At 40.4% G+C, this 25639-nt stretch overlaps 2 protein-coding genes across 2 annotated transcripts; both read right to left on the minus strand.

Annotated features, from left to right (window-relative positions):
- Positions 1 to 361: 361 nt before the first annotated feature.
- Positions 362 to 8023, minus strand: LOC144198590 (monocyte to macrophage differentiation factor 2-like). Its single transcript, XM_077719696.1, has 7 exons — positions 7899 to 8023; positions 4738 to 4819; positions 4308 to 4468; positions 4058 to 4132; positions 3872 to 3973; positions 3706 to 3775; positions 362 to 3574 (listed from the first exon to the last, which is right to left on the minus strand). Exons 1-7 carry the CDS (start codon positions 7910 to 7912, stop codon positions 3371 to 3373), a joined length of 708 nt encoding a protein of 235 aa, XP_077575822.1. The 5' UTR covers positions 7913 to 8023; the 3' UTR covers positions 362 to 3370.
- Positions 8024 to 9052: 1029 nt separating this feature from the next.
- On the minus strand, positions 9053 to 25420 carry LOC144197825 (uncharacterized). The gene is made up of 66 exons (XM_077718485.1): positions 25202 to 25420; positions 22724 to 22891; positions 22560 to 22651; positions 22319 to 22440; positions 22027 to 22189; positions 21411 to 21539; positions 20440 to 20559; positions 20234 to 20365; positions 19887 to 19934; positions 19685 to 19726; positions 19536 to 19598; positions 19393 to 19467; positions 19069 to 19149; positions 18932 to 18988; positions 18808 to 18861; positions 18687 to 18740; positions 18562 to 18615; positions 18435 to 18488; positions 18163 to 18216; positions 18046 to 18090; positions 17678 to 17731; positions 17555 to 17599; positions 17416 to 17469; positions 17292 to 17336; positions 17170 to 17223; positions 16900 to 16944; positions 16760 to 16813; positions 16462 to 16506; positions 16220 to 16381; positions 16044 to 16097; positions 15910 to 15963; positions 15787 to 15831; positions 15650 to 15703; positions 15522 to 15566; positions 15376 to 15429; positions 15246 to 15299; positions 15103 to 15156; positions 14865 to 14972; positions 14710 to 14799; positions 14570 to 14623; positions 14162 to 14269; positions 13982 to 14089; positions 13712 to 13765; positions 13590 to 13643; positions 13379 to 13486; positions 13257 to 13310; positions 13134 to 13187; positions 13014 to 13067; positions 12830 to 12883; positions 12634 to 12741; positions 12493 to 12546; positions 12377 to 12430; positions 12242 to 12295; positions 12104 to 12157; positions 11911 to 12018; positions 11782 to 11835; positions 11664 to 11717; positions 11481 to 11588; positions 11351 to 11404; positions 11246 to 11281; positions 11123 to 11176; positions 10739 to 11054; positions 10494 to 10606; positions 10350 to 10418; positions 10010 to 10243; positions 9053 to 9794 (listed from the first exon to the last, which is right to left on the minus strand). The coding sequence occupies exons 1-66, from the start codon at positions 25266 to 25268 to the stop codon at positions 9648 to 9650; spliced, it is 5217 nt and encodes a 1738-aa protein (XP_077574611.1). The 5' UTR covers positions 25269 to 25420; the 3' UTR covers positions 9053 to 9647.
- Positions 25421 to 25639: the final 219 nt, after the last annotated feature.

Genomic DNA, 25639 nt, shown 5'->3' on the forward strand with positions numbered 1-25639 from the left:
TTTGACTTCAAGATTGTTATTGACATTAAACTTAAAAAAATAAAATGATTTTGCTTATTTATTTTTTAATACACCCCAAACTAATGCTTTTATACACAGGAAATGTATGTGCAGTAAAAGAAATAATTAAATAAATTGCACTGAAGCTTTCACTGCCTTTAGTTTTTCTTTAGATCGCCTTGTTTGATGTTTTTGTGCTATATCACAAATATAAACTTGCAGAGTCATCGTTCCTTTAGATTTAGGAATAAACTGAGCACATAATGAACACTATGCTGACACAAGAGCAAAAGTACGTTTACAAAAACGTCTTTTTCCGCCCCAGAAAGCTAACATAAGTGCCCAGGCGGGATATGAAAAGTACATAAAAAAGCTTTTTATTTGAATTATTATTATCACAATAGAGATAGAAAAGATAAAAGCATCATGGCAGCCCATCACAGCACAGAAGCAACACACGGACAGAGAGCAATGATTTCAGTAGCTTCACAATCGCATTGGAAGAACACACGAGGAATTGTGGAGTCACTTTGAGACGTGCGACAATTTGTGAGCTTGCATGCACGTCACAAAATGAGTTTGTGGGGTGCCGTGGACAGATACATGAGGAGTTCAGTGTAGAACCATCAAAGATGAAACTGTCTTTGCTTGGAAAATACATATCTTTACTATTGTAAATAAGGCATGGAAGTGGTTCCCTAGCAAATTGCACTTTAAAATTCTCCAAATAGTAAAGAGAAGGGAAATGAATCTAGAAGAATCAACAAAAAGATCAGCTCACATCATTTGTCAGGTAAATTATTTCTCAAAATCAACATATTTGGTCAAACTGGTATTCTTGGAGGACAAAAAGAGATTTTGTTAGTGTTTGGAGAAGAAAAAAAGCAAAAAATGTGCAAACCGTAGATCCTAATGAGAACATGTTGGTTCTAAATGTGCAAAAAAAAGACAGAAAAATAAAGCTGAGGATTCTAGAGAACCTCTTTACACTTTAGAATGTAGAATTAAAGGGAAAGGTCACTTCCATGCCCAAAATAAGTAAAGAATGTATCACTCCAAAGTTGACATTAGGGTTAGGTCGTGATTAAAATTTTTAACCACAATTAATCCCATGAAATGTTTCACTATTAACTGTAAATAATCACATTGCCATACATTCTACTCTTTAATTGGGACAAGCTGTGTTTTTTAATCTATTCAGAAGTCTTGTCTCAAAGGAAACAATTAATTGCGATCAAAAATTATAATCATTGCACATCTGTATTGTATATATAGATTTTTTGGGGGGAAAATTGTTGCATTCACATGTAAACATAGACCAGAGGCTTTTAGATTCATATATCGGATGGTGTACCACTCACACACCTGAGATGCCATCGCGTAGATTGTTCAACAAGTATACAAAATGTACGTAACATTTGCGTTCACATTCAGCGCGTAAACAGCAGATTAAAAAGGTATTACAACACCAAAAGGAAAGATCCATTTCAAACGAGGGGGTCGATAAATCAACAAACTTGTGTTTTTATGTGGGCCTCCAAAAGAGACAAGGCAACTTTGGACGCCCAATGATCCGTCTTTTTAAGCTATAATACAGATGTCGTCATTAAATTAGCTTCGTGAAATAAGAAGCTGCATTTAAAAGAAGACAACTGAGGGTTGGTGTTTTAAAACCTTTCCTGTTTACATCAAAAAAAGAACAAAAAACATCTGGCAGTGTCGATTTTGTAGCAATAAAAATAAACGCTTGAATAAATACTGCATGAAATCTTACATACGATTGCACTGTCAACTTAAAATGGAAGCACACTAGTAAAACTCTCTCTAGGAACACAAATATAATAAATTGCCTGCTTAATTAATACAATCATGCTCGATTCATAAATCACCATGACAACAGAAAGCACAAAGCACTCATATTTGGAATAGAAGATCAAGTCAAAAAGAGTGATGATATTACGACGCAGTGGTTCTCAACTGGCGGCCATTCTTGGAACACCACCGCCTAAAATAATAAAGATAAAACATTGTCTAGTCAGCGAATCAAACAATTACTGCAAAGCGAGAATTTCTAGTTCCTTAGTCATGTCGTGATGCCACCATACACAACAGAAATAAAGTGAAAAATCACAATCCATAGAATAAGAAAAACAAATTGATCCTACTTCAAAGTGTATACTATATGATAGTATTGTTCTAATCATAAGTATATATTAGTATATACAATCTTACAATTAGAACAATGTTCATTCCTCACCAGTAAATTGTGATAACAGGTCTATTGCACGCAAGAAATAACATATACAATCAAATATAATTGACAGATGCCCCTAAAAGCTCGATGTAGAATTCTGTAGATGATTGTTCTTCGCAAGTTAGACACGATAACTTCTACCTTGCACATTTGAAATCAAGAAAACCCATTGAAAATAAAACCTATCAAGTTATTAAAACAGCAATCATTGAAGTATGTCACAATGATGAGCCAACTTGCACAATAGAAATAAACACAACCATTATAAATAACCATGGTAGTTAAAAAAACAAACTGCAACACTGTCACGACTTAACCATTAGTTAAGATAACCAGTTACTTTCCCCATTAGAAAGTAATAAAACTGCAAAAAGCCATACCTGTCAACCTCGGCCAATTGCAACCCTTTTTAATGATTGCAATTTCCCTTATTAAGCGCAAAAAAATGCAACGTGGCACATATTTACTCACACTCATACTCAGACTTAAAAGTCTAAAATTTTCTCCAAAGTGCCCCAATCAGTATGCACTAAACTCAAGATTATGTAGATGTCGTTGTGTGACGCTGACAGCTTGACTGTCTGGGTACATTGCTTGCTGACGTGCTATATTTATATCGTGAAAAGGCGGACAGGTGAAAGGAGAATGTGCATATGCATTTCATGTTAAAAGCAGTGGCCTAGACGATCCGGATTAGAGTGGAAATGGGTAAAACCAGATCGGTTTTACAAAAAAATATATACTTAAAAAAATTCCTTACAAATGTTGTTATGCGGTGCACACAATTTGAAATGATCAAAAAACATGTACTTGTGGACTTCCAGTGTGTGGCTCCATTTTTTTTTGCTAGGTCTACAATGTCTTGTGTGTCTTATGTCTGTCTTAAAATAAAATTCTAATCTAATCTAATCTAATGTAATCTATGTTGACAGGTATGAAAAGCAAACAAAGTGCGACCAGTTGAGAAGCGCCTGCTCCAGCACAGTGTAAACAATTGACACAAAAGACACTGAATGTGACATAGGGACAATCCCCCCCAGAGGACAAACCGACTTAGGAGTGGACCGGAATGTTTCGTAACCGTGGCGGGGAGGGGGGTCTCCCTCAGCGGCGCTGTCATCTGGAGATCCGTACCGGGTTTGTGGGCGGGACGTAGAGGTACTTCCAAATAGCGTAGTAATGCACAGCAGCACCAGTGGCCACAAAGAGATGCCAGATGGCGTGGGCGAAAGGCACGATGCCGTCACTTTTGAAGAACACCATGCCCAGGCAGTAGAAGGTGCCCCCCAGGATCAGCTCGCATAAACCGGCCTGCTCCGGCTAAACCAGAGAAGAGTAACAAGGCAAACAAATGTGAGGATACGCTATTTAGACTCAATGAATTTGCAGGAAGAGCCATTTTATTGATTTCATTAAACCCCCCAAACCATTTATTGAAGGAGCATGCTCACCATGGAGAGGATGACCAAGGCGGGGAATAGGCCCATCACCGTGTAGCAGATCAGCTCCACTAACTTGTACCTTTAAAAAAGTGCAATTAGGGATTTGATGTTATCTGTAGTCAAGATAAATGTAAACTAGGTAAACATAGCCACTTGAAATAATCCAAAAATGGACCTCTCGTGAAAGAAGAAGACATAGGTGGTCCCCGACAGTGCCATAACCCACACCAGCCAGCGCATGTGGTTCGCCCAAGGTCCAAGTTCCCTTAGGTTCAACCTATCCGGTCCCCCCAAAAGACAAACAAATGAAAAAGATTGCTGCAAATGCTTGTGTTTTTTGTGTACAACGTTTTTGTCTCACCAAGGTGCGTAGGAGGCAGCAATGAAGAAGTAAATGACCATTCTGTCACACATGTGGAAACAATGCTCGACATCCCTGAGAAAAGCAAATCTTTGTTTTAGTTTGTTTTCAAAGTTGTCTGAGGAGGATTTATTCAGTTTGTTAATTCAAGTGTGTGTAAAGTTCTGTGTTTTTGTGGGCACATTTGTGTGTGCCTATGGAGTTGCGGGTGCGCAGGTCTCAAAATGGGAGCGTATGCGTGGGTGTCTACCGTAGATGGCTCTTCTTCCAAGCCACGGTGTGGAAAAGGGTGGAAATGGTGAAGAGCGAGCTGAGCCCGGCGCCGTACACCCAGGCTGAGACACACTCCCATTGGTCGTCCGACTGGAAGTGCAGCACGGAGGTGCCCAACAGGCTTGGAATGATCCATAACTACATTAACACAGAAAATCAAATCAGGGGTTTGCTTGTTTTCTCTGTTAAATTTCCCATGCCATCAATCTGAAATATTTTTTCTCGATTTTTATAAATTAGATTGACGTTTTACCATGTCTAAAATCATTTGACATGGTTAAAATATCAATTTAGATAAACTGTACATCTTTATAGCAAATACAAGACATCATGCAGTGCAGTAAAATGAATATAAGGGGTGGAATATCCGTCGAAATTTAAGATGGCTGTGTGTACGAGTGTTTTACCGCATGCGTGGCGCAGTTGGCTGCGTGCTCGTAGTCTGTGGGCTGATATCTCTTGTTAGAAGGAACACGCTTGTTCATAAACCTGAAATAAACAGTCAGTCAAACTAAAATTCAAGTCAAACCACAACAACAACAACAACAACAACAAAAAGCACCTGATTAATTGATTCATTTTATATTCACTGCCTCATTGCTTAAGCTTTTCTCCATTGAAAACGAGTGACTATTAATCATGACATTTAGTCACAATTGCTTTCCTATAGCGAGGAAAAAAAGTCAACATCTGGTCGTAGGTGTGAAAAAAAGCCCCAAAAAGACGGCACCTTGTTGCTTAGCAACCATTGCTCCGGCTTGTTGCCGTGATTGACTGCTGTTGCCCAGCAACAGTGGAGGAGGGAGACGAGGAGTAAGCAGCATCTCTTCCAGAGAAGCCCTAACAAGTGAGCATGAAAAGTGATGTCACCATCGCCACGGCAACCACCCAGCAAGGGATGTTCACCAGGCAGCGAGGTGAAAAAAAAAATCCTTTCTGCTTCTCTTGTGATTTAATTACCATGGAGCAAACACGAGCATACATACACCCACACAGTTGCAGCTCCTCCTCCTGTTCTGAAGAGGCAGATTTCATAAGAAACCCGCATGGAATGATGCTTGCTTGCTCTACATTACTCCACATGTCAAGCATTACATGTTGAACAGCCATTTCTAAACAGAGGGGAATTTTAAAACCCTGTACATTTCCATCCTTTCATCCATACTCAAAGAAACAAAGTGATTATGTCGGCAACAACTGAGAAAAACAACACTGTCGATTTTGACTGCAGAGAAACCCCCACTGCTTCTTTCTGAATGGAATTTTAATGAGGGGATTTCCACTCAAACAATTTTGTTAACAGATGCTTCTGATGAGCTCTCAGAAATTAAAATAAACAAAACAAAAAAAAGGCATATGTAGGCAATTAGATTTGTGGGGGTATTGTGCTGCAGATTTGATATATTTTGGTGTGTTTTTAGATATGGCATGATAACAATTAAACAATTGTAATGGATATGAAAGATTAAAAAATCCATTTGAGGAATTGAAGGTTCGCATCAGACTTAAATGGAATCAGTTGGTTTACGAGGCCCTTATGGAGGATTTCTCTGTTTCTTCAAGTGGTCATTTACCAATGGTTTTAAAGCACTTCCTGGATATGAGTTGTTTGGTCATTAGTGTGCTCCAAACTGGCATTGTCATCTTAAAGCTTTAAGTCTCAATGGAAAATTAACTATAAAATAACCTTACAAAAGATAAAACTGGGGAAAAAAAATACGACTTAACTGGGAGGACAAAAACAGGGGAGACCCACAACGACAAAACGGCAAACATAACCAGACACATAAAAGACGGGGTTTAAAGACACAGACACGCATTGATGACAATAACAAACACCTGGTTCACACAAGGGATGTCTTAAGGTCACACCATAACATCTCAATTGGGTTGAGATTAGTTTTTTTTAACTTGCATTAAGGTTACAAAATATCAAGCGCTTTTAAATTGCATGTCATAACTGTATTCCTTATTAGAATCAAAACTACATTATATCCACACAGCTTGAATTGAGCTTTAAAAAAAACGACGCAAGTGTATCTGTATCATTCTAAACGATGATTCATGCAAACAAGAGCTTGCCATGCACAACATCATCACCGGCCCAGAAACAAATGACACTGCCCCCAAAAAAAATAAAGAGAGAGAAAAAGCAAGAAATTAAAACGACAGGAGAAAAAGGCCTGGAAGCGGAAACAAGCGACTGGGCCGAGCGACTGCGTGCATGCCAGAGCCGACGGGGCTTTGGCGGCCTCGATAACGACTCCATCAAGATGGCTGATAATTAGCGGGCCATGGGCCAGTCGACCGGGGACACGACATGCTTTGTGAGGATGACTGGAGCAGATCAAGGCGCTCACTTCTACCCAAGTCTACTTAGTGGTGAGAATGTGCTGGAGAAACCAGACTTTTGCAAACTCTTTGGCTGTCATGGGCTATTTTATAGGTCCACAGGAGACATGACATTCAGTAACACTCGTATGTTAATATTAAAGCAACTCTACTGCCTGATATTCAAATAACAATGTGGTTTTCATATATTCATATACATAGTGTATATCTGTGTGTGTATGTTCTGGATAATTTGTATTCAACCACTTGACATCAGAATGTATATTTATAGAATATGAATCAATAAGGTGCGGAGAATTCTACTTGTGCATATAAAAAGCAAAACAAATGTAAACTAAGAAACTAATGAGAAAAGGCAGATATTGAAAATTCATTTAGAATGAAAAGGTGAGCAATAAACTGCCGTTAAAATGTTTTGCGCTGTTGATTATGTGACAAACTAACAACAACTGGCGACTTTAATACATATTTTGTAATGGAATTCGACAACTATAAACTGATTTTGTAAAAGTATACAGTAAAGACTGTATTTAAAAAAAATGTACCTCTAAAAAGGTAATTGCCGCTTATCTCAGTCTGCTATATACATTTTGATCATTTCTCTACTCAACTCTGTTAATAATTTCCAATATTCCAATAAATTACGTAAATCTCTGTAATAAAAATGTCAATCCATTTTTAGAACATGACTGGGGGCTACTCATGTGGCCCTTGGGGGGGGCTACCTGGTGTCCGTAGGCACAATATTAGTCACCCCTGGTGTACTGCATATTAAAAGCAAAAAACAGAATAAACTATGAACAGTATTCACTAATTTCCCACGCAGGTTTAATAGGACAAATGAACTTTCACATGGCTGCACGGAAACGCCCATGTTCTAAATGTATTCATCCATTTTACACCATTAGTGGACAATCGATGTCCACAGATGGTTATCATTTAAACAATAGGTTCATAATGGTATTTAATGGACTTTATGTCACCGTGACAGCCAGTGAACATGATGGATGGCCATTAAAACGTTTCAACCAGACTAGCCAGATAAAGTTACAAATAATGATATTCTAGGTAATGACATCATTTGTTCTCTCATCATCCTCCACTTCATCTTCATCATCTGTCATCACCGTGGTTGATCGTCGACAACCAGTCGTATAGAAAATGAAGCCAAAGACCCCCGCCAAAAGAAAAAACACATAAAATGATGTCGGCCTACCTTCCAAGAGTCATTGACGTGGGCCAGTAGTCAACAGTTGACAGCACGGACACGACAGCGGGCGCCTTCGGTGCACTCCTGCCGGCCTGAGAGCTTCGTGATGCTGCCGGATGCAAAGAGGAGGAGACGGAGGAGGAGGGAGGAGGGGGAGGGGATGGGATGGGATGAGGTGGAAGGGAGAAGTGGGCCGGAGGTGGGGTGTTCTAGTGACGCCACACAATACGTCATTGCCTCAACAGGAGCTCCCCAGTCACATATATTTTCATCTCTGCATATATCTTTCCTTTTTTTTTGGGGTCTGTTTTAGAACGCCCCTCTGTGGCCAAGAAAGGGAAAGGGTATTGAATTTGTGCATGTGCAACAAAACTGGTATCATTCTTTTTAATTCATTTTAATTATCTTATTGCTTGGGGTCTATGTTTTTCATCTCATTTTCTAAACTGCTTTAGGGATGCGGGGGGTGCTGGAGCCTATCCCATGTGACTCTGGGCTAGAGGCAGGGGACACTATGGATCGTTTTTCTTCTTCTTTTTTCTTCTCTTTACTACATTATATTGTGCTATTTTTCCATTTTGGATACACATGTTTTGGAAATAATAACATATGTTTTCTAACTGTAATTTCTTTTTCCAATGGTGTATTTATCTATCCATTTTCTGAAGCGCTTATCCTCACAAAGGTCACGGGGGGTACTGGAGCCAATCCCAGCTAAGTACGGGACACCCGTGGCCAACCAATCGCAGGGCACAAAAAGACGGACAACCAATCTTCGTTAACGGGCAAATTAGAGTGTTCAACCAGCCTACCATGCATGTGTTGGGAATGTGGAAGGAAACTGGAGTACCTGGAGAAAACCCACACAAGCTCGGTTAGAACATGCACCCACAATCCCAGAATTGTAGTATCTACACATCAATGTTAACAAGTATACTGCTTTTGTCGAGCTTTTATAACGATGGTAAAATGAACAGGCAGTGGCATGTTCCCTCCTTGGGGACCATTAATATTTCACAATGTTATTTCTTTTCCAGTTATGGGTAAAACATGAATCAAGTTGAGGTAACAAGGCAGCTGAATAATGGTGTATTTTAGTAGTTATGCCTTGTTAAAGATGGAAACAGAACATGTAAAAATACTATAAGAGAGGGAAGATGTTTCATATTTGAATGTACATTATGTACTTTTTTTTTATTAAGTCACTTCCCTGGACAAACAATGTGAAACTTTTCAAGACGTATATATAAAAACAAAAACAATGCACTGCCCTAATTTCCCTTTATAGACAATAACACCACGATCACAACACACATAAGCATAACAAAATAGGCTAATAATTAATAAACAACAGCAATGAGGTTTTTGGTAAATTTGTGGCAAAATGCAACCATTCAAGTGTTTTTGCATTTTTGTGTACTGGCAACTATTAAGAGTGCAGCGGAGTGTAAAGGTCATTGTAAGGTGGTGGTGGTGGTAGCTAGGTGTAGGACAGAATTTAAAGTTTTCAATAAAACGACCCTCCATATTTTTGAACGTGGTAGCGAACGTGAAATCTGCGCATAACAAGGTATGCTGACATTAGTTTAACATGCAACCTTATCAGTAAAAAAAATACGGTATAAATATGACAAGGCACCTGCTCAAAGCCTTGAAAGTAGTTTGTTTTTCTTTTCCCTGCATATTATAAGAGTCAGTCACTTTTGCTCTTTCAGTTTTGTTTAGTTTTGTCCCGTTTTATCCACACCGGACACTTTAACCACCAAAGCAAACCATCCCAACCTGGAAGCCAAACTTCTGGCCTGGGCTGCCAAAGTCGCTGACTGCCACGTCGATCACTGGCAGTGCAAGTGAGTGCGTGGCGTCCATTTGTAATACCGTCCTCTCTTGGCCTGAGCGTGTCTAGTACAGAACAAATTTAGTTTTTTTGTGGGTTATCTATCATTTGGAGCAAAATGTGCTCGTGACAAGTATAGACGGAAATAATGATAGTAAAAGTTGAATAAAAGCATAAGATAATCGAGGAAATAGTGATTAAGAGATAAAGCTACAATGATAGAATTAATGAGACGAGCAGAAAGCATGGAGAACAGCATACCTGCACATTTCCCACTCACCTGACAGCCATCGTAAAGAGCACGGATGTAGTCTGTATTTTCGTGCTTGAGTTCTTCGCCATCACCGCCGCGGAAGCGCAAGGCCAACTGGTGGCCGCCAGTGGCGCTATTAAACCAGGCGGCCGAATTAAGGCAGTGGTAGGTGAACGTCTGCCTGGCCGTCACGCTGACAAGCTTGAGGAAGTTCATTTGCACCACGTGGACTGGAAGACCATCCACACCGGAGTACGAGAACTGGAGTGAAATGGGAAGTGACGTGTTTTAAAGCAATGGGACTAGAAAATGAATATTAACAGCCAATACTCTCATTTGCATTGAATAACTATGTACCATTATGTACCTGTTTTCCTTTCCTGAATGTACTATACCAAGTTCCTGGCTTTTCTCCTTTCCAGCCAGCCAGCTTCACCTGGAAAGTCCATTAAAAATCTTGTCTCATGATTTTTGAAGATGCTTATTGTTTTTGTGGCACTATCAAACTAACCGACTGAAATTTCTTGTCTGGATAGAGACACGTCTCGCCCTGAGCGGTGAAGTTGCAAAACACCTTGAAGGAGTCTCGATGGCAGCCTTGGTTGGGGTCAATCCAATAATCCCCTGGAGACACAAAGTCAATGAAAACGTTTTAAAATACTCTGACTCAAGTCAAGTCACATGTCTCAACACCAACAACTCTGCTTCTCAATGGGACTATATTGGTCGTTAAAAAAAATATATATATGGAAGTACCATTCCGAAGTTCTGGACTGAGTAGCCAGAGCTCCTTGCAGGAGCGGGCGGGGCTATGGTAGGTCCCTTGTGGGGTGCGGAGACCCTCTACATCCACTTTCATGGATGACAGTGATGCAAAGACCTCCTCCATGCCTTGTCCCTCAGTCTTTTCATCGGTCCATGTGTCTGGCTTGGCCTGATCCCCCTGAATCCAGTCCTCGTCCTCTCTGCCCCCATCCACCATCTCGTCCCCCCCTTCTGGATCCGCACCATCCAAAAAGTGTGTCCGCCTTTCCCGCCCTCGTTCCCACTGTGGGGAGCTCGCTGGTGGTCCCTAAATGATTTGACATTTTTTTCAGCTCCAAGTCTAAATAGAGGTAATATTTTTAGGGTAGTACTTACAGGGGGTCCTGGAGGTCCTGCGGGTCCAGTGTCTCCTGGGGATCCAGCTGGACCCTAAATTTACCATAGTCATTAGTTAAGAACAGGTTTTTATGGCATTGTTAAATTAGTAATGATACTTACTGCATTTCCTTTAGAGCCTTTTACACCAATAGCACCCTGCAGAAGACAAAAATCGACATTTTCCCACAATTGTTATATAATGGATCAATGAAAGAATGTACTCACAGATAGACCTGTAGGGCCGGGAGGGCCAAAAGGACCAGCGAGGCCAACAGGGCCCTGGGATTAAACAAAAGAGCAGCAGAAAAGTTCATTACCATAAACCGAATGGAAATATTTATCAATATTCTCATACCTCCTCTCCTTTTGGACCCAGTAGTCCCTGGCTTCCCGGAAGCCCCCGGTCTCCCTTTTCTCCAAAGTCCCCTGGGGGCCCGATCAAACCTATGAGACCACCATGTCCCTGCACAGATGGTACAGGTCAAGTCGAGTTCTCGTAGCTGTTTTTGTGAATGTGTGTTAATAAATGTAAAAGCACCTTGTCTCCGATTTTTCCATGGTCTCCCTTTAGTCCTACTAACCCTGGTGGACCCTAAAAGAGAGTACATTAAGTTAATGTAGTGAAATCCTTAGAAGAGTGGCTTAAACCCTCTTACCATTGGACCGGGTGGTCCCGACTGGCCTGATGGTCCATTTAAGCCTTGCTCACCCTTGGTTTGGGAGCAAAACAAAAATCAATGACTTAAAAAATGAACAAATATAAAACACTTGATCATCTGACATACAGGAGGACCAGGAATCCCTCTGAGACCCTGAGGGCCAGCCTTGCCGGACTGCCCCTGACGGCCCACTGGCCCTCTTTTCCCGATTGGACCCTCAAATCCAGGAGCACCCTGAAATGTAAACAAAGAAGGAACACCTTGAGAAGATGTGAATTTTCCAAAGTCAAAATTCAAGAAACTATTTTTTTGCACTTACCTTGGCTCCTTTCCGGCCCCCCTTTCCATCTTTGCCAGCTTTTCCCAGATAACCCTGGGGAGGGAACATTTTTAAAACTCTAGGTAAACCAAAATCAATGTTATTTTTCCGATCTTAAGCTCCAAAAAGTACACCGACCCTTCGACCAGGTGGTCCTGGTGGTCCTGGTTCTCCTGCTGCTCCTGGTGGTCCCTGTAAAGAATGGAATAAATAGGTTACACAATTAGCAAATATTGATATATGTGAGTCTACAAATGTATGATTTGCACTTACAGACTTTCCAATCTCTCCATTATCTCCTTTAGACCCAGGAAGGCCATCCAAACCCTGAAAGAATAGCAATCATATCAATAAAGTGAACAGCCATAACAATAAGATTGTGTACTCACATTGGGTCCAGCCTCTCCTTGCTGTCCAATATCTCCGGTGATACCAATAGGACCCTGAGACCAGACCAGTCCTATTATAACATGTATTGATAGTAAATATATTTCCCGAATTGTTGTTGAGGGGATTTTATAGTCACTTACCAAATTGCCCTTAGCTCCATCTTCTCCTGGAGTGCCTCGGGAACCTGGAGGACCAGCTGCTCCGGAAGCACCGGCATCTCCTTTTTCACCTTGCTCACCCGTCTCACCCTAAAGTGGGAGGGAAGACCAAAAAAAAGCTCAGCAAAAGTCAAAAGGACGTTTATGAGAAAAATGGGAAAGAAAATTGTGAACTCACTATCTTTCCTGAAAAGCCAACTGGGCCAGGATCCCCGGATTCACCATCCTCTCCCTGAGTGGGAAAAAATGTTGAAAGGATATCCGGGATGGACAAACGATTGACAAGTAGACTAATCAAACTAAAAAGCCTAAACAACCCACCATTGGCTATGCAAGGTTAGTGACACTCCAAAAAAGATTACCTTTTCTCCAACTACACCAGGCTGTCCGACTGTACCCATCCGACCCGCCGGGCCCTGTATAAGACATCAAACGAATAAGAATCCAAAAAACGACCCTGAAGCATGTAAAACCAACTATACCTGTCCACCAATAGGTCCTTGAGAACCAATGGGTCCTTGTTGGCCAGGTGGACCCTGTAAAACCATACTTAAAATGAAATACACATTTATATGATGCAGAAAGAAAAGGGTCAGTCAGTTTACCATCAGTCCAGCATGTCCGCTTTCGCCTTTTTCACCAGGAAGGCCTGGCATTCCCTTGAAATGAAAGACACATTCAAGAACCTGTTTCTTTCTCCCTATCGTGTTGACTGTGTCACACTCACCTGTAAACCTATTGGTCCCCTCAAACCCTTGAAGCCACGAAGTCCCTCATCTCCTTTGGGTCCATACATTCCCTGCTGACCACGGGGGCCTCCTTCCCCATCTTGGCCCTGGAACATATAAGACCAATAAATAAGATTAGCATTCAGTTTTTCATCACAATCTATCTGATCTTTGGTTTGACCATTGTAAATCAATAACAAGGGGACTCACCGGAAGCCCTGATTGTCCAATGGGCCCCTGAGTACCAATGGGTCCTAGGGGTCCCTTTAGAATGAAAAAGACAGATAATCAGAAGTAGAATGTTTATGTTGAGTGTCTAGATTAAGTCTTACAGCTTCGCCTTTGTCGCCTTTACTCCCTTTCTGGCCGGGTCCTCCTTGCTCCCCCTTCAAACATGGAATCACATTATCACATGTTAGAAAAAGTTACAAAGACAAATACTCCTTTAAGTGTTCCATTGAATAATTCAGTGAGGTTGATTTTTGCAAATTGAAGCAGAAAGGCTAGTGGAAATCTTAATCAAAGCTGTAACAGAGGCCTAAGGGCCTTCCTGACATCTTCTGAAGTGTAGTTCATTTTGAAGTGACTTCTTTCATAATGACCTTATCTCCATCATCTCCTGCGGGTCCTGGAGGACCTATAGCTCCGAGCATGCCCACTACTCCCTGTTCTCCATCCTGACCAGCAGGTCCAACTGGACCTTTCTCACCCTACAAACAAACACACACAGAGTAAGCACTACAGTAAAAACATGTTAAAGGCTATTAAGATATCCATCATACAGGCTCGCCCTTCTCGCCCATTGCTCCTGGTCCTCCAATAGGTCCAGCCCGGCCTGGTTGTCCGATACCTCCAGCTGACCCGGGGGGACCTCTCTCAGCGGAAGGCCCCTTCGCAAAAAAAGAAAATATGTTTAGCCCTTTGCCATAAACCTTGAGTGCATTTGAATAGGTTGTTTAAGTATAGTATCTTAAAAAAAGGCTTATGAAAAGAAAAGCTTTTATGGATACAAATCAGGAAGAAAAAGGGAATCCAAAACCAGGTAAAAAAAAACTGATTGGCCAATATTTCAACTCCAAATATTGCAAAACTCTTGCTAATATAAATGTATGTTAGGCCAAATCAGAGAACAGCATCATCTGACATGTAGCACCTACTTTGTCTATCCCTAATTTAGTGGAATAACTCACAATGGCACCTGGTGCTCCATTGGGTCCTGCATTTCCTTTTAGACCAGGAGGCCCCTAAAAATATGAACCACATTAATTCATTCAGAGACATTAAAATTTAAAATGAGTCGAAATAAGTGTTCAAAGCAAGTTTGTGTTACCAGAATGCCTGGTGCACCCCTAACACCGCGAAACCCTTTTACTCCTGGAGGTCCATTCTTTCCCACTATTCCAGGTAATCCAGGATCACCCTAAGAAAAGCATAAAATGATTGCAATTATGACAGTAACAGGTTTCAGGAGTTCCTTGGACCCACCTTTCCACCCTCCTTTCCAGCTGAGCCAGGTAAACCGTGTTCTCCAGGTACACCCGGTGAACCCGGATGGCCTCTGTCCCCTGCGGGGCCAGGCTCACCTGATTTACCCTGTAAAGTAAACACAAAGAGGACTGTATTAAAAAAACAAATGGCTGCAAATGCATGGCGATTCATTTTCATTTTTATTCTAAAGTTGCTGAATATTACAAGAGTTTATTTGTCCTCATATTGAACTCACCTGTGGTCCAACTACACCAGAAGGACCTGGAGGCCCTGTCTTCCCTTGGAATCCCTGCCATACAAAAAAATGACAAGATAAGTAAGTCTATCGATTCTGTGGCTTGAGGCTATCAACAAGACGGGATAACATTCTTAATTTACCGCTTCGCCTCGTTGACCGGGGTGTCCAGGAAGGCCGTCTTTCCCACCCGGACCCTGTTCAGTTTACAAGGAGAAAAGTTAGTATTTTAAATATATAAAATATGTATGGATATATGCAGTACAATCTCACAATTGTTCCTTTGGGTCCAGGCTCTCCACTCCTTCCTTGTGGTCCTTGTGGCCCCTTTCAAAATGCATATCCGACTATTAATATTTCATGTAAGCTGTTTTAACAATAGATTAATGAACCCAATCCAATTAACCTATGTCACTCACCCTCTCGCCAGTTGATCCTTGGGGGCCATCATGTCCAGAGGCACCCTGTTTAAAATAACAGCCAAAAGAGGAGAACTCAAGCAAGTACGTAGGCAAGTGCGCACCACAACAGAGACAACTCAGCTGACCTTTTCTCCAGATTTCCCTGTGGGTCCTCTGGCTCCACGTCCTCCCCGTGAACCCTGAGAGGGTATATCACGACTTATTCTTATCATAGACGGACAAAACAACTGTTGTACAGAAATATCAAGTAAAGTGCACTTACATTTGGACCCCTCTGTCCTCCACCTCCTTGTTGTCCAGGAGGCCCCTGCAGGCATGAATTGCAATGTTTTGTAAAGTAAGAAAAAAGACTTGTGTTGTCCTAAAGCTAATTCCTGAAACTCACTTTTTTGCCTTTCTCTCCAGGAGTTCCCAACCCTCCAGGAAAACCATTAGAACCCTGCAATAGGAGGCTTAATTAACCAAATACTATAACTAACATATTTCTTTTTGTTGGTGGATTTTTTTTAATGCAATTACCTTTGGACCAAGTCGTCCTGGATATCCTGGCAATCCGGGTACTCCTAGTTTTCCCTGAAAAACAACAATTTATATACAGCATATTCATGCAGCTGTGGTTGTACTCTAAGTGCTATATGAATAACATTAAACTAAGTTTGGGAGTACGAATTTTTTTTAAATATTTTACTCTGTACCTTTTCTCCATGTATACCCGCGGGTCCCAGTTCTCCCAGAGGTCCCGACTGCCCTTTGGCACCCTCTGGTCCATCTTCCCCGCGTACTCCCGTAGCGCCATCCTCGCCTCCGTCACCTTTGCCGCCCATCTCTCCTTTGGCTCCAGGTAAACCGTCCTCACCCTGAAGCAAATGAAGAAGGAGCTTAGCGAGGATGATGACATTTGAGGGACAAATTAAGGTGCTTTGAAGACTACTTCTACCTTCTCGCCTTTACTGCCTTTCAGTCCTCTGATGCCATCTGCTCCCTGGTAACAAAGAAGTGTAACATTTGGATTTGAAGTAGCACTTAAGGCAAAATTTCCTTCAAATATGAGCCTGTCCTAGGATACCTGATATTTTGTAAAACGTCAGGTCAGCCATTTTTCACTTTACCCCATCACACCCTTATCCAACCTATCTGCCCTCAAGTAGCACTGCTACTTAGCTAATTGTTTTTGACTAAGTAAAGTCTAACCTTTGGCTTTCCTTTCAGAAATGTAGAAAGACAATAACACTAACCTTAACTCCTCGCTGTCCAGGATATCCAACAGGTCCTGCTACTCCCAAAGGACCCTGGAAGTAAAAAAAAAAAAAGCCACATTTTTTATCATATTTTGCTTGCCTGAACAATGACTAAAAAAATTGATCCTTTTTTGTACCGGTAAACCTTTTTCACCAGGAGTACCTTCCCGTCCGGGATGACCCTGTTGGCAAAAACCATGTTAATATCGCTAATAAAACTGCCAATCTATCATTTAGTAGTTGTTTATGAAGGGGAAAGTTACTGTTTCCACCAATTCTACCTGAAAATCTTTGTCCATATCAATTACTTATGAGGACAAGGCATATAGTAGTGCTTTATCAAACTCTTTATGACTATGACTTGGTGGAAAGGTGACTTTCTCCCTTCTCTTCTTATGAGGGCTTACAGGGGGACCGTCGTTTCCAGGTAAGCCCTGCATCCCTTTCTTTCCTTGTGGTCCCTAACAAGAAGCAAACAAAGGTTGACATTCTTTTTCAACACAAACCCAGGAGCTCCTTTCTATCTTACCTTCTCTCCAGGCATTCCGACTAATCCCTGAGGACCAGGAAAGCCCTGAGAGAGACACGGCATGATTTTCTGAACAATCTAACTTTTCAATGTACATTTGCCCTACTTTTTAAAACTCTTTTACCTGAATCCCTGGGCTTCCTTGCTGACCTGGTGCTCCAATGTCTCCTGGGAGGCCCTTAATACACCCACACAAGACACACACTTAAAACCATGAAATCATGGCTCCAGATCAAGCTAAAAAAATGACTCCAAAAACTCACAATGTTGCCCTTTGAACCTTGACCACCGTCAATTCCCCGAACTCCCTTTGAGAGGAGAGACACAGGTATTTAAATGCATGTGTGCAACTTTGGGTGTGTCTTTGTGGTTCTGGTCACACTCACTGCCTGTCCTGCGGGTCCTGGGCGACCTCGGGGGCCATTCATTCCTCTTGAGCCCTGTGACATGCACCATTTGTTACGACTTTGAATTGACAGACATGTATCAGCTCTTATCAAAAATAGCAGATACAGATACAGAAAAATATGTGGTAGAAGCCAATAAAAAGCCACTATGAGCTGCTTGAATTCACATATATGTTTTTTATATTGTGTTCTATGATATTGTGAGTGGTTGCGGGGTAATTAGACATATGCAAATGATTGTGTAGCACAAAGGAAGGCCTGTTGTAAACTATGGTACTTTTCTCTTATTATTAGGTAGATAGATAAGACTCAAAAAGTCTCAAAAATATTTGAGTATCAACACTCACAGCATCACCTGGTTGTCCTCTTGGTCCAGGTGGCCCCTCGGAACCCTGCGCACAACAGCAACAACAATGTCAAACAAAATTAAAGAAAAAGAAAAAACACTTTGCAATAATATGCACCTTTTCTCCTGTTTCTCCGTCAGGACCGTGAGGACCTGGTTTCCCTCTCTCGCCCTGAGGGGACATATTAGACACAGATTAGGCCCATGAAGCTACTCAAACTTGGTTGCAACAAGACAACGTGCCATGTTAGTATTTTGAGCTGAATAGGCAAATAATTATTTTACAATTTAGAGGTCTTTTAGGCAGACTGAAGCATTTTTGGAGTACTTTATTTATAAAATTCCTCGATTGGTTAAATTCCCTAACCAGAGTTTTTTTTTAATACTAACTTTGTGTCCCGTGTCTCCAGGTAGACCAGGCAGACCATCGAAGCCTCTGTCCCCCTGGAAAGTTGAAGAGTTTTAGGATGACCTTTCAATTTTATGACCAGTCACTTTAGGAGTGGTCCTTCCTTACCTTCACACCCGTCTCGCCAATGTCGCCTCGCCCACCATCTGCTCCCGCTCGCCCCTGAGAAACGCCATGTTTTGACATATTAGTGTCCATGATTTTACTCCCATATAAACCAGTAAACATCTCACTCTTTTTCCAGCGCGTCCATTCAGTCCTGCCATTCCAGGGGCTCCATGTGAACCCTGAAATGGGGCAGAGGGGCGTAAATATGTTAGGAAAAAAGATTTTGTGCTATCGGCATTTACTTACAGGTGGGCCCATTTCTCCATTGCTGCCCTTCAAGCCAGGTGGACCTGGTATACCCTGAAAGACAGAAAAATGTAATGTATAAGTGCGTTTTTATGGCTATTTGAGTATGTGTTTAAAAACTCACAAGTGGACCAGGTCGTCCTCTAAGACCAAGTGGACCAGGGGGACCCATCATCGACAACTACACAAAATAATAAGACATGAAGTAAATTAGTTACCATCAGTTCTGTTCAGTTGACTGGTGGTGTGGTGTTGGTTTACCTTGGTCTGCTGGAGGATGGCCTGAGCTTGAGCCTCCTGTGCGGAAAGGGTCGCAGATTTGTCCCCGCCGCCTGCCCGGAACTGAGCATACAAATTTCCATTACACTCAACAGAAGGTTAAAACAGAACCTTATGACTAAGCAGACACCTAAAAAACACAATCAGACTGAAAGCCTGCATTCAAGTTGCGAAATGTAAAATTTTCCTGGTTCCTCAAATGTACTAAGTTAGTAAAGGTATTAGTTTTTAATTAGTGTTTTTCATTACACAATAAATTAGCAGGAACATAAAATACAAGTAGTATTTGGACATTTTTAACATTACCGGTAAGACCAAGATATTCCCAGGAGGTCCCGGTATGCCGTCAACTCCACTCTGACCCGGCAGTCCTGGAGGACCCTGAGAAGTTGATATAGATCAGATCAGTTCGGGGCTTGTGGCGTCACTATGACGAACAAATTCCGCACCAGTTCACCGGGGTCTCCTCGAGGTCCAACCACCCCTGTGATCCCTGGAGGGCCTGTTGGTCCCTGCACACACGTGCACATACATGATTTATGTGGATCCTCATTATAGTGATAAATGTGTTTTATGTCATGTGAGCCAAGGCACTCACCTGAGGTCCAGCAGGCCCGTATGAACCGACAAATTGAGTGCCCTGAAATCATATAGCAGAAAATGTTACAAATGTGACTATTCAAAATGTATTATGGGTGTTTAGAGTATTCCTTGATAAAACCAAAATAATTTGTATTCATTTTTAATGTCTGTACTGTCATATTTAATATGGAAAATATTGTAAAAATGCATTTTCTCACCACTCCTAAAAGAGCCGGCTCTCCCTTTTCTCCCTTTTCCGGAACATTCTGGCAACATCAATATATTCATCATGAACATTAACATCCACTTAAATAGCCTAACAATCTGTTATTGCTTGAAAAATATCATGATTCATCATTAATTGATTAATATCAATGGCAATAAATACATTTTAAAAAATCCTATCATACATGTAAAAAATATTGACATTTTAACTGACCAAATGCTCTAATTGACAATTACTATTCATTTAGTTTAGACCTGTACTGATGAACAATGTTTTTCTGTAAGTCTCTTAGATGTTTTTGCTTTATTTTCTCATAATATGCTAGGTTTTAGTTAGTACCTCCACATTTCGACCATATCCTCGTTCCCTTTCAGCTGGTCTATACCGCTCGTCCACTTCTTCCTCTTCGTATTCGTACTCATTCACTTGGTAATCATCCGTTGATTTGTCATAGTCTTCATACTCAAACATCTGCACAGGAGACGACAGATGAAAAGTGAGCATCAAAATAAAAAACTAAAAATGGGATTGGATACCACACTCACCTCGTATTCAGTAATATTTTGTCCGTCTGTCACTGTAGAGTTGGAGACGTCTTCGTAGAGATCACTAAAGTCATACTCATCCAACTCCTCCACTACATGCTTCTTTGATATCACGTCAACCTGTTAACAGTTTAAAAACACCACTCAACATCTTTATTATTTCATATAATAATACAAGCTATTCCACCTAAAAAGAGCATCATTATGGAATAGGGTTGATTTGTCAAATAGTCACTTTTATCCACAAAGGACCAGAGACAATATAGTGGATCAGAAAAAAACAGTTTTAAATGAAGAGATAAAAATTGCAAACCCTTTTACTTTTTTCTTTAATTTTTAAACTTTTTTCAATGGGATCTGGGGTGATCAACATAAATCATGGAAAGACATCCTGCAGTGCTTTTGAGTCCAAAGCCAGATTGTAAATCACACAGCGGTCGGTGCAGAAAAACATTTGGACTTTGGAACCAAAACATTCTGACATGTACAAGTGGAAAAATAAATCCTAACTGTTTTTATTGGACGAGGAAAAATAAAATGGAAGTGCACATGGACTTTGGTAGATACAATAAGCATGATTAAAATATCCAACAGCCATTTTTTTGCCAAATTAAGTTTAGGAGTTAAAATTTGATACAGCATGCTTAAAAAGTACATGTTTTTTCTTGTCATAATTAGTTTGTTTTGTCATATAAAGTAATATTTTTCCACATCCATACCATATTTTAAAAGAAAAATAAGTTCATAACTTCAGCATTAAATAATAAAATACTAATCAGTAAAAGTAATTGCTGACTTTGTTGGAGTTTTGAAGGATTTGTGTATGATTTTGATGGTTTTGCGTCTAAGGTCCATAAATACCTTTAATATTTGTGTGTGTGTGTGGGGTAAAGCTGGCGGGCTTCTTTAGATTCACGACATTCAACACCTGTCTCATAACAACGACCGCTTGAGGAGCACGGCGGGCTCACCTCATCGGCAGCGATGTTAGTGAGGATGCTTTCATAGGGCAATGGGGTGTCGCAGTCTGGGATGAAGTCCCTGCAGTACGTCTCAGCTGATGCTGGGTTATCCACCAGCAGAAGTTGTTGGATGTCACCCTGATGAGTAAAAAGAAAAAAAAAAAATATATATATACAAATATTACCCTCAATATAGTCATTCAAACCAGAGTTCTTACTTAAAAGGCAGAAATTCTTATTCGATTAAAAATATACCTTTTAATACTGTTCTACATTAAATACAAAATGACTTTGCTACAGATAATGTTATTATAAATCCATTTAATTGCTTTACAGTCCCCTAATTTTATTTTCTGACTATATTTTACAGCGCAATTCTTCATTAATGAAATCAAGAAAAATATCTAAATTGGCAGCTGCAATGCAATAACTAAAGTCTTTTTAATTAATATTAATTTTAAATATGCTTACATTGATAAGATCCACACTGAATAACAAGGTAAAACTTCACAGTTATGTGATAAAAGCATGTAGTATTTCTCAACTAGGTCTTCTTGTGTCATGTTTCTATGTTGCGAACAATGGATTTAGGATAACAGCAGTTTTAGGAATCTAGCTCTCCGACCTCAAAAACGTCTTGGTCCAGCAGTCTCGTTCCAAAGACGGTAACACCATCGGTGCTGACGTGGGGTTGGGTCCCCCGTTCCAGATCCAATGTCTCCACCTTGACGCAGTCCAGGAAAAGAGTAACCTGTTGACCCTTTACGCTATAGGCCACTCGGTGCCACCTGTGCAATCGGACACGGTGCGCTCATGTAAGAAAACATGACAATATAATAAATTGTGCAGTACTGTTCATTAGGAAGTTTAAAAATACTATAAAAAAGACCCCTGCTACGAAGATGTGTGATACGTACTTCCCATCGGCCAGGTTTATTTTCCTAAAAGTTGGGTAGCGTTCCGGAATGGGTTTACCGTCCTGGTCCTCGTACAGAAACACAGGGGAACGTCCCAGCTCTAAACCCAACTGTTGCGTACCCTGTGAAAACAACAAAAAAGTACTGTACCCACTTCAATTCATACCTTTATGGCAACTTTAACATAGCAGAATGTCAAAAAATAGGCACACAAACAATGCATTACTCATTTTAGACGAACCTGAGGGTCATATAGCGACAGTAGAAAGACCTGTGAGCCCTTAGCAGCTCGAACTGTGGTCATCAGAGAAAAGTCTTCCGGGAAAGGGGAATCTGAGGCAAGGAACATGTAAAAACGTCATTCATTGTTCCAGTTGATACCCCACTGCTAGGAACATATTTTACCAGGGAACAGCTGCTTAGTGGGAGCGCTCAGTTGGATTTTCCTGTTGATCTTGAAAGAGAGGTCTGGATCCTCTTGGCCCATCCTGCTGGTACACAGTCCAGCCTCCAGTGACACGCCCTCCATGTCCTCGGAAATCTCCAGAACTTTCAGGATATCGATAGGAGCTGCTGCCAAAGATAAGAAGGGGAAAGATGTTATGTTATTTTTTGGAGGAGACATGCAATCTATTCTAATTTTCAACAAAAGACATAGGTGTGGTTCCTTGAAGGCTTAATTGTCTTGCACTTTCACCATAAAGAAACATTCAGGCTTATATTGTCTCCAATGGCAGACAGTGAGTTAAGGACAGAAAATGCTATTGAAATTTAGGAGGAAAAAAGGGCTTAATTCCGATTTGTTGGACGTGAAGTGACCTTGTTTAACCAGTTCAATAGGGAAAAAGACCACTAAAGACAATAAAACAGCCTTAAAACAGATATTTTTCATATCTTTCCCACACATTTTACTTTTAAACCATCTCATTGTGACAATCACATGCAGTAAAGTAAATATATCAGCACTGATTTATTCCAAAACTGAAATCACTACTCTAGTAAATTCACTAACTGTACAAATACTACTCCACAAATCCGACTCAGTTTTCCCGGGCCATAAAACCATCAAAAAGATTGATTACGAAGGTGAGCAACCCTGAAGCAGAAACGTGCAACATCCATACTCGTGTACATAGAAAACCACGAAAAGAAAATCCTGGAAGAGGAGCTAATCGAGTGGAGAACGTGTCTTGACTGGTATGGATCATCCACTCACGGATTTGTGAGCAGTAAAGTCTTCATGCACATGCACGGATGGATGGATGCCTTGTTAAAGTCTGCCAGCTGCATTACCATGTGTTTATAATTCTTTTAGTTTTATTTGGTGATCTGTGATTCTTTTCTTGTTGCTTTACTGAAAAAAAGTTGCATTAAAACATCTGCTGTCTCGGACAAACAGCAAACATTTTGTTTATATTCAACTTAAAGCAAACAATATAAATTGAAGTATCTATTTATGTCTAAAAATCTGCAGTTACTTTGAATAAACAGAAAAAAATCTTCGAAATTGAATGTCAAGCTATTGCAGTAAACCATATGCTTCTTTATAAATATACATGTTTGCCAAACTGTAAAGTTTCTTTATTTTTCTATCTTTAATATTTGCATGGAGAGCTTGTGTAAAATAATCTTCATTATTTTTTTGTGTCATTCAAACATGACGACAAACGTTCAGCACGGGCGAGACAAGACGAGACACGGACAGTTTACACTTCAAACAAGCGCACGCAAGTTGGCATTCGAGTGTGGAAACGGTAACCAAGTACAGTAATGTGCATGTATTGCATATACAGTACACTTGCATACTGTGTAGGTTTCTTTGTAGTTGTGTGAGTGTTGTATTGGTTCAAAGGTAACCTTGTTCAATTGCAGATGTTGGCCTTTTTTCCTCAAATTTTTGTGTTGGACAATGAAGAATTGGTCTGTAAGCATTTTTTAGTCATTTTTTTAAGCTTAGATTTATGTCTGGAAACTGATGGAATAATGTTAAGTTTAAGTGTATTCTTTTAACTCTTCAACCAAGACTATTGAGAGTAATTTAGCTCTGCTAAGCAAGAAAATGGTTGTTTTTTACTCATGTCAGTCATAACAAGAAAATGACCATGTAATTGGAGTATGTAGAGTAATGAGCATTTCAGCACAGAAGAGGAGGAATAGTTTAACAAGGTGTCCATCACCTCCCTGAGGGCCTCCAGGTGGAGGTGCTGACAGGCAGCCTATAGAGGACAGAGAATGTTACCTGTCCACTTTCTAAACCTAAAACTGATTGACTATCTTAATTTGAAACATTGCTTAATAATCCTCACCCTGGCGTAAATATTAATTTGAAAACCTCAGACTTTTGTAAAAATTACTTAACTTTACCTTGATAATAACTATATGTAACTTCAAGTGTTTTTCAAATTAAAAGTATTATGGGGGTACTTTCTATCAAAAATGTATGTTTTTTTTGCAGAAAATAGTATGTCTTTTAGTGATTTTTTTTATTTATCTAAAGAGATTTATCAATTTTGAATGCACATTTATATCTATAGAAAGTCCCATAATAGCATTGTTAGCTCATATATGGTGTTTCCTCTTATGTATTAATTAGCCTAAAGATTTAACAGCTTTGAAAAATGTATAGCATGCATATATCTGAGACATCCTCACAGTGACTCAACACGGTTCTTTATTAGACAAACTGTTGCTTATTTTGTAACTCCCTGCCACTATCGAATGCTCATAAATACACTCCTCACTCACAGCTCTGAATAAACGATGAGAGGTATGCAGCTCAAAAGTCCATATACCACTTACTCTATTTATGACATTAAGAATGGAGGGAAAAATGTTTCCGAAAATTTTAAATACATTTAAGGGCTAATTAAGCCTTCGTCTTACCTGCCGTTGAGCTTTGAAGAACGGCAATGAAGAGAAGCAGCATCCATCCGTTCCATCCATCCATCATCCGTATCCGACCTCGTGCCTCTTCTCGGCCTCCTTTCTTTCTCGCTTTCTGCCTGTTAATTACCAAAGTATTTCATCAATTCAACTGACGATAACCACAAAGCCTAGTTAAATTGTGAATGGCAAAAAAAAGGACAACGTCAAGGAGGGAAGAAAAATTCCCCCCAATTATTGCAAGTTCACTCTTCCCTCCCACCCAGTGCTACTATTCCCTTATTTTCTCTGCCCTCCCCCTTCCTCCCTCTCTATGACAATCTGTCCACCTAATAACTCTTATAATTAGCATCATTAAGGGACTAAAGGAGTAAGTGCGATAAATAACACAGTACATACATGCATAATTACAAATGAACACTTGTGGTTATAGTTTGA

This window comes from Stigmatopora nigra, chromosome 6 (genome assembly GCF_051989575.1).
Source record: "Stigmatopora nigra isolate UIUO_SnigA chromosome 6, RoL_Snig_1.1, whole genome shotgun sequence".
In the NCBI taxonomy this organism is placed as follows: domain Eukaryota; kingdom Metazoa; phylum Chordata; class Actinopteri; order Syngnathiformes; family Syngnathidae; genus Stigmatopora; species Stigmatopora nigra.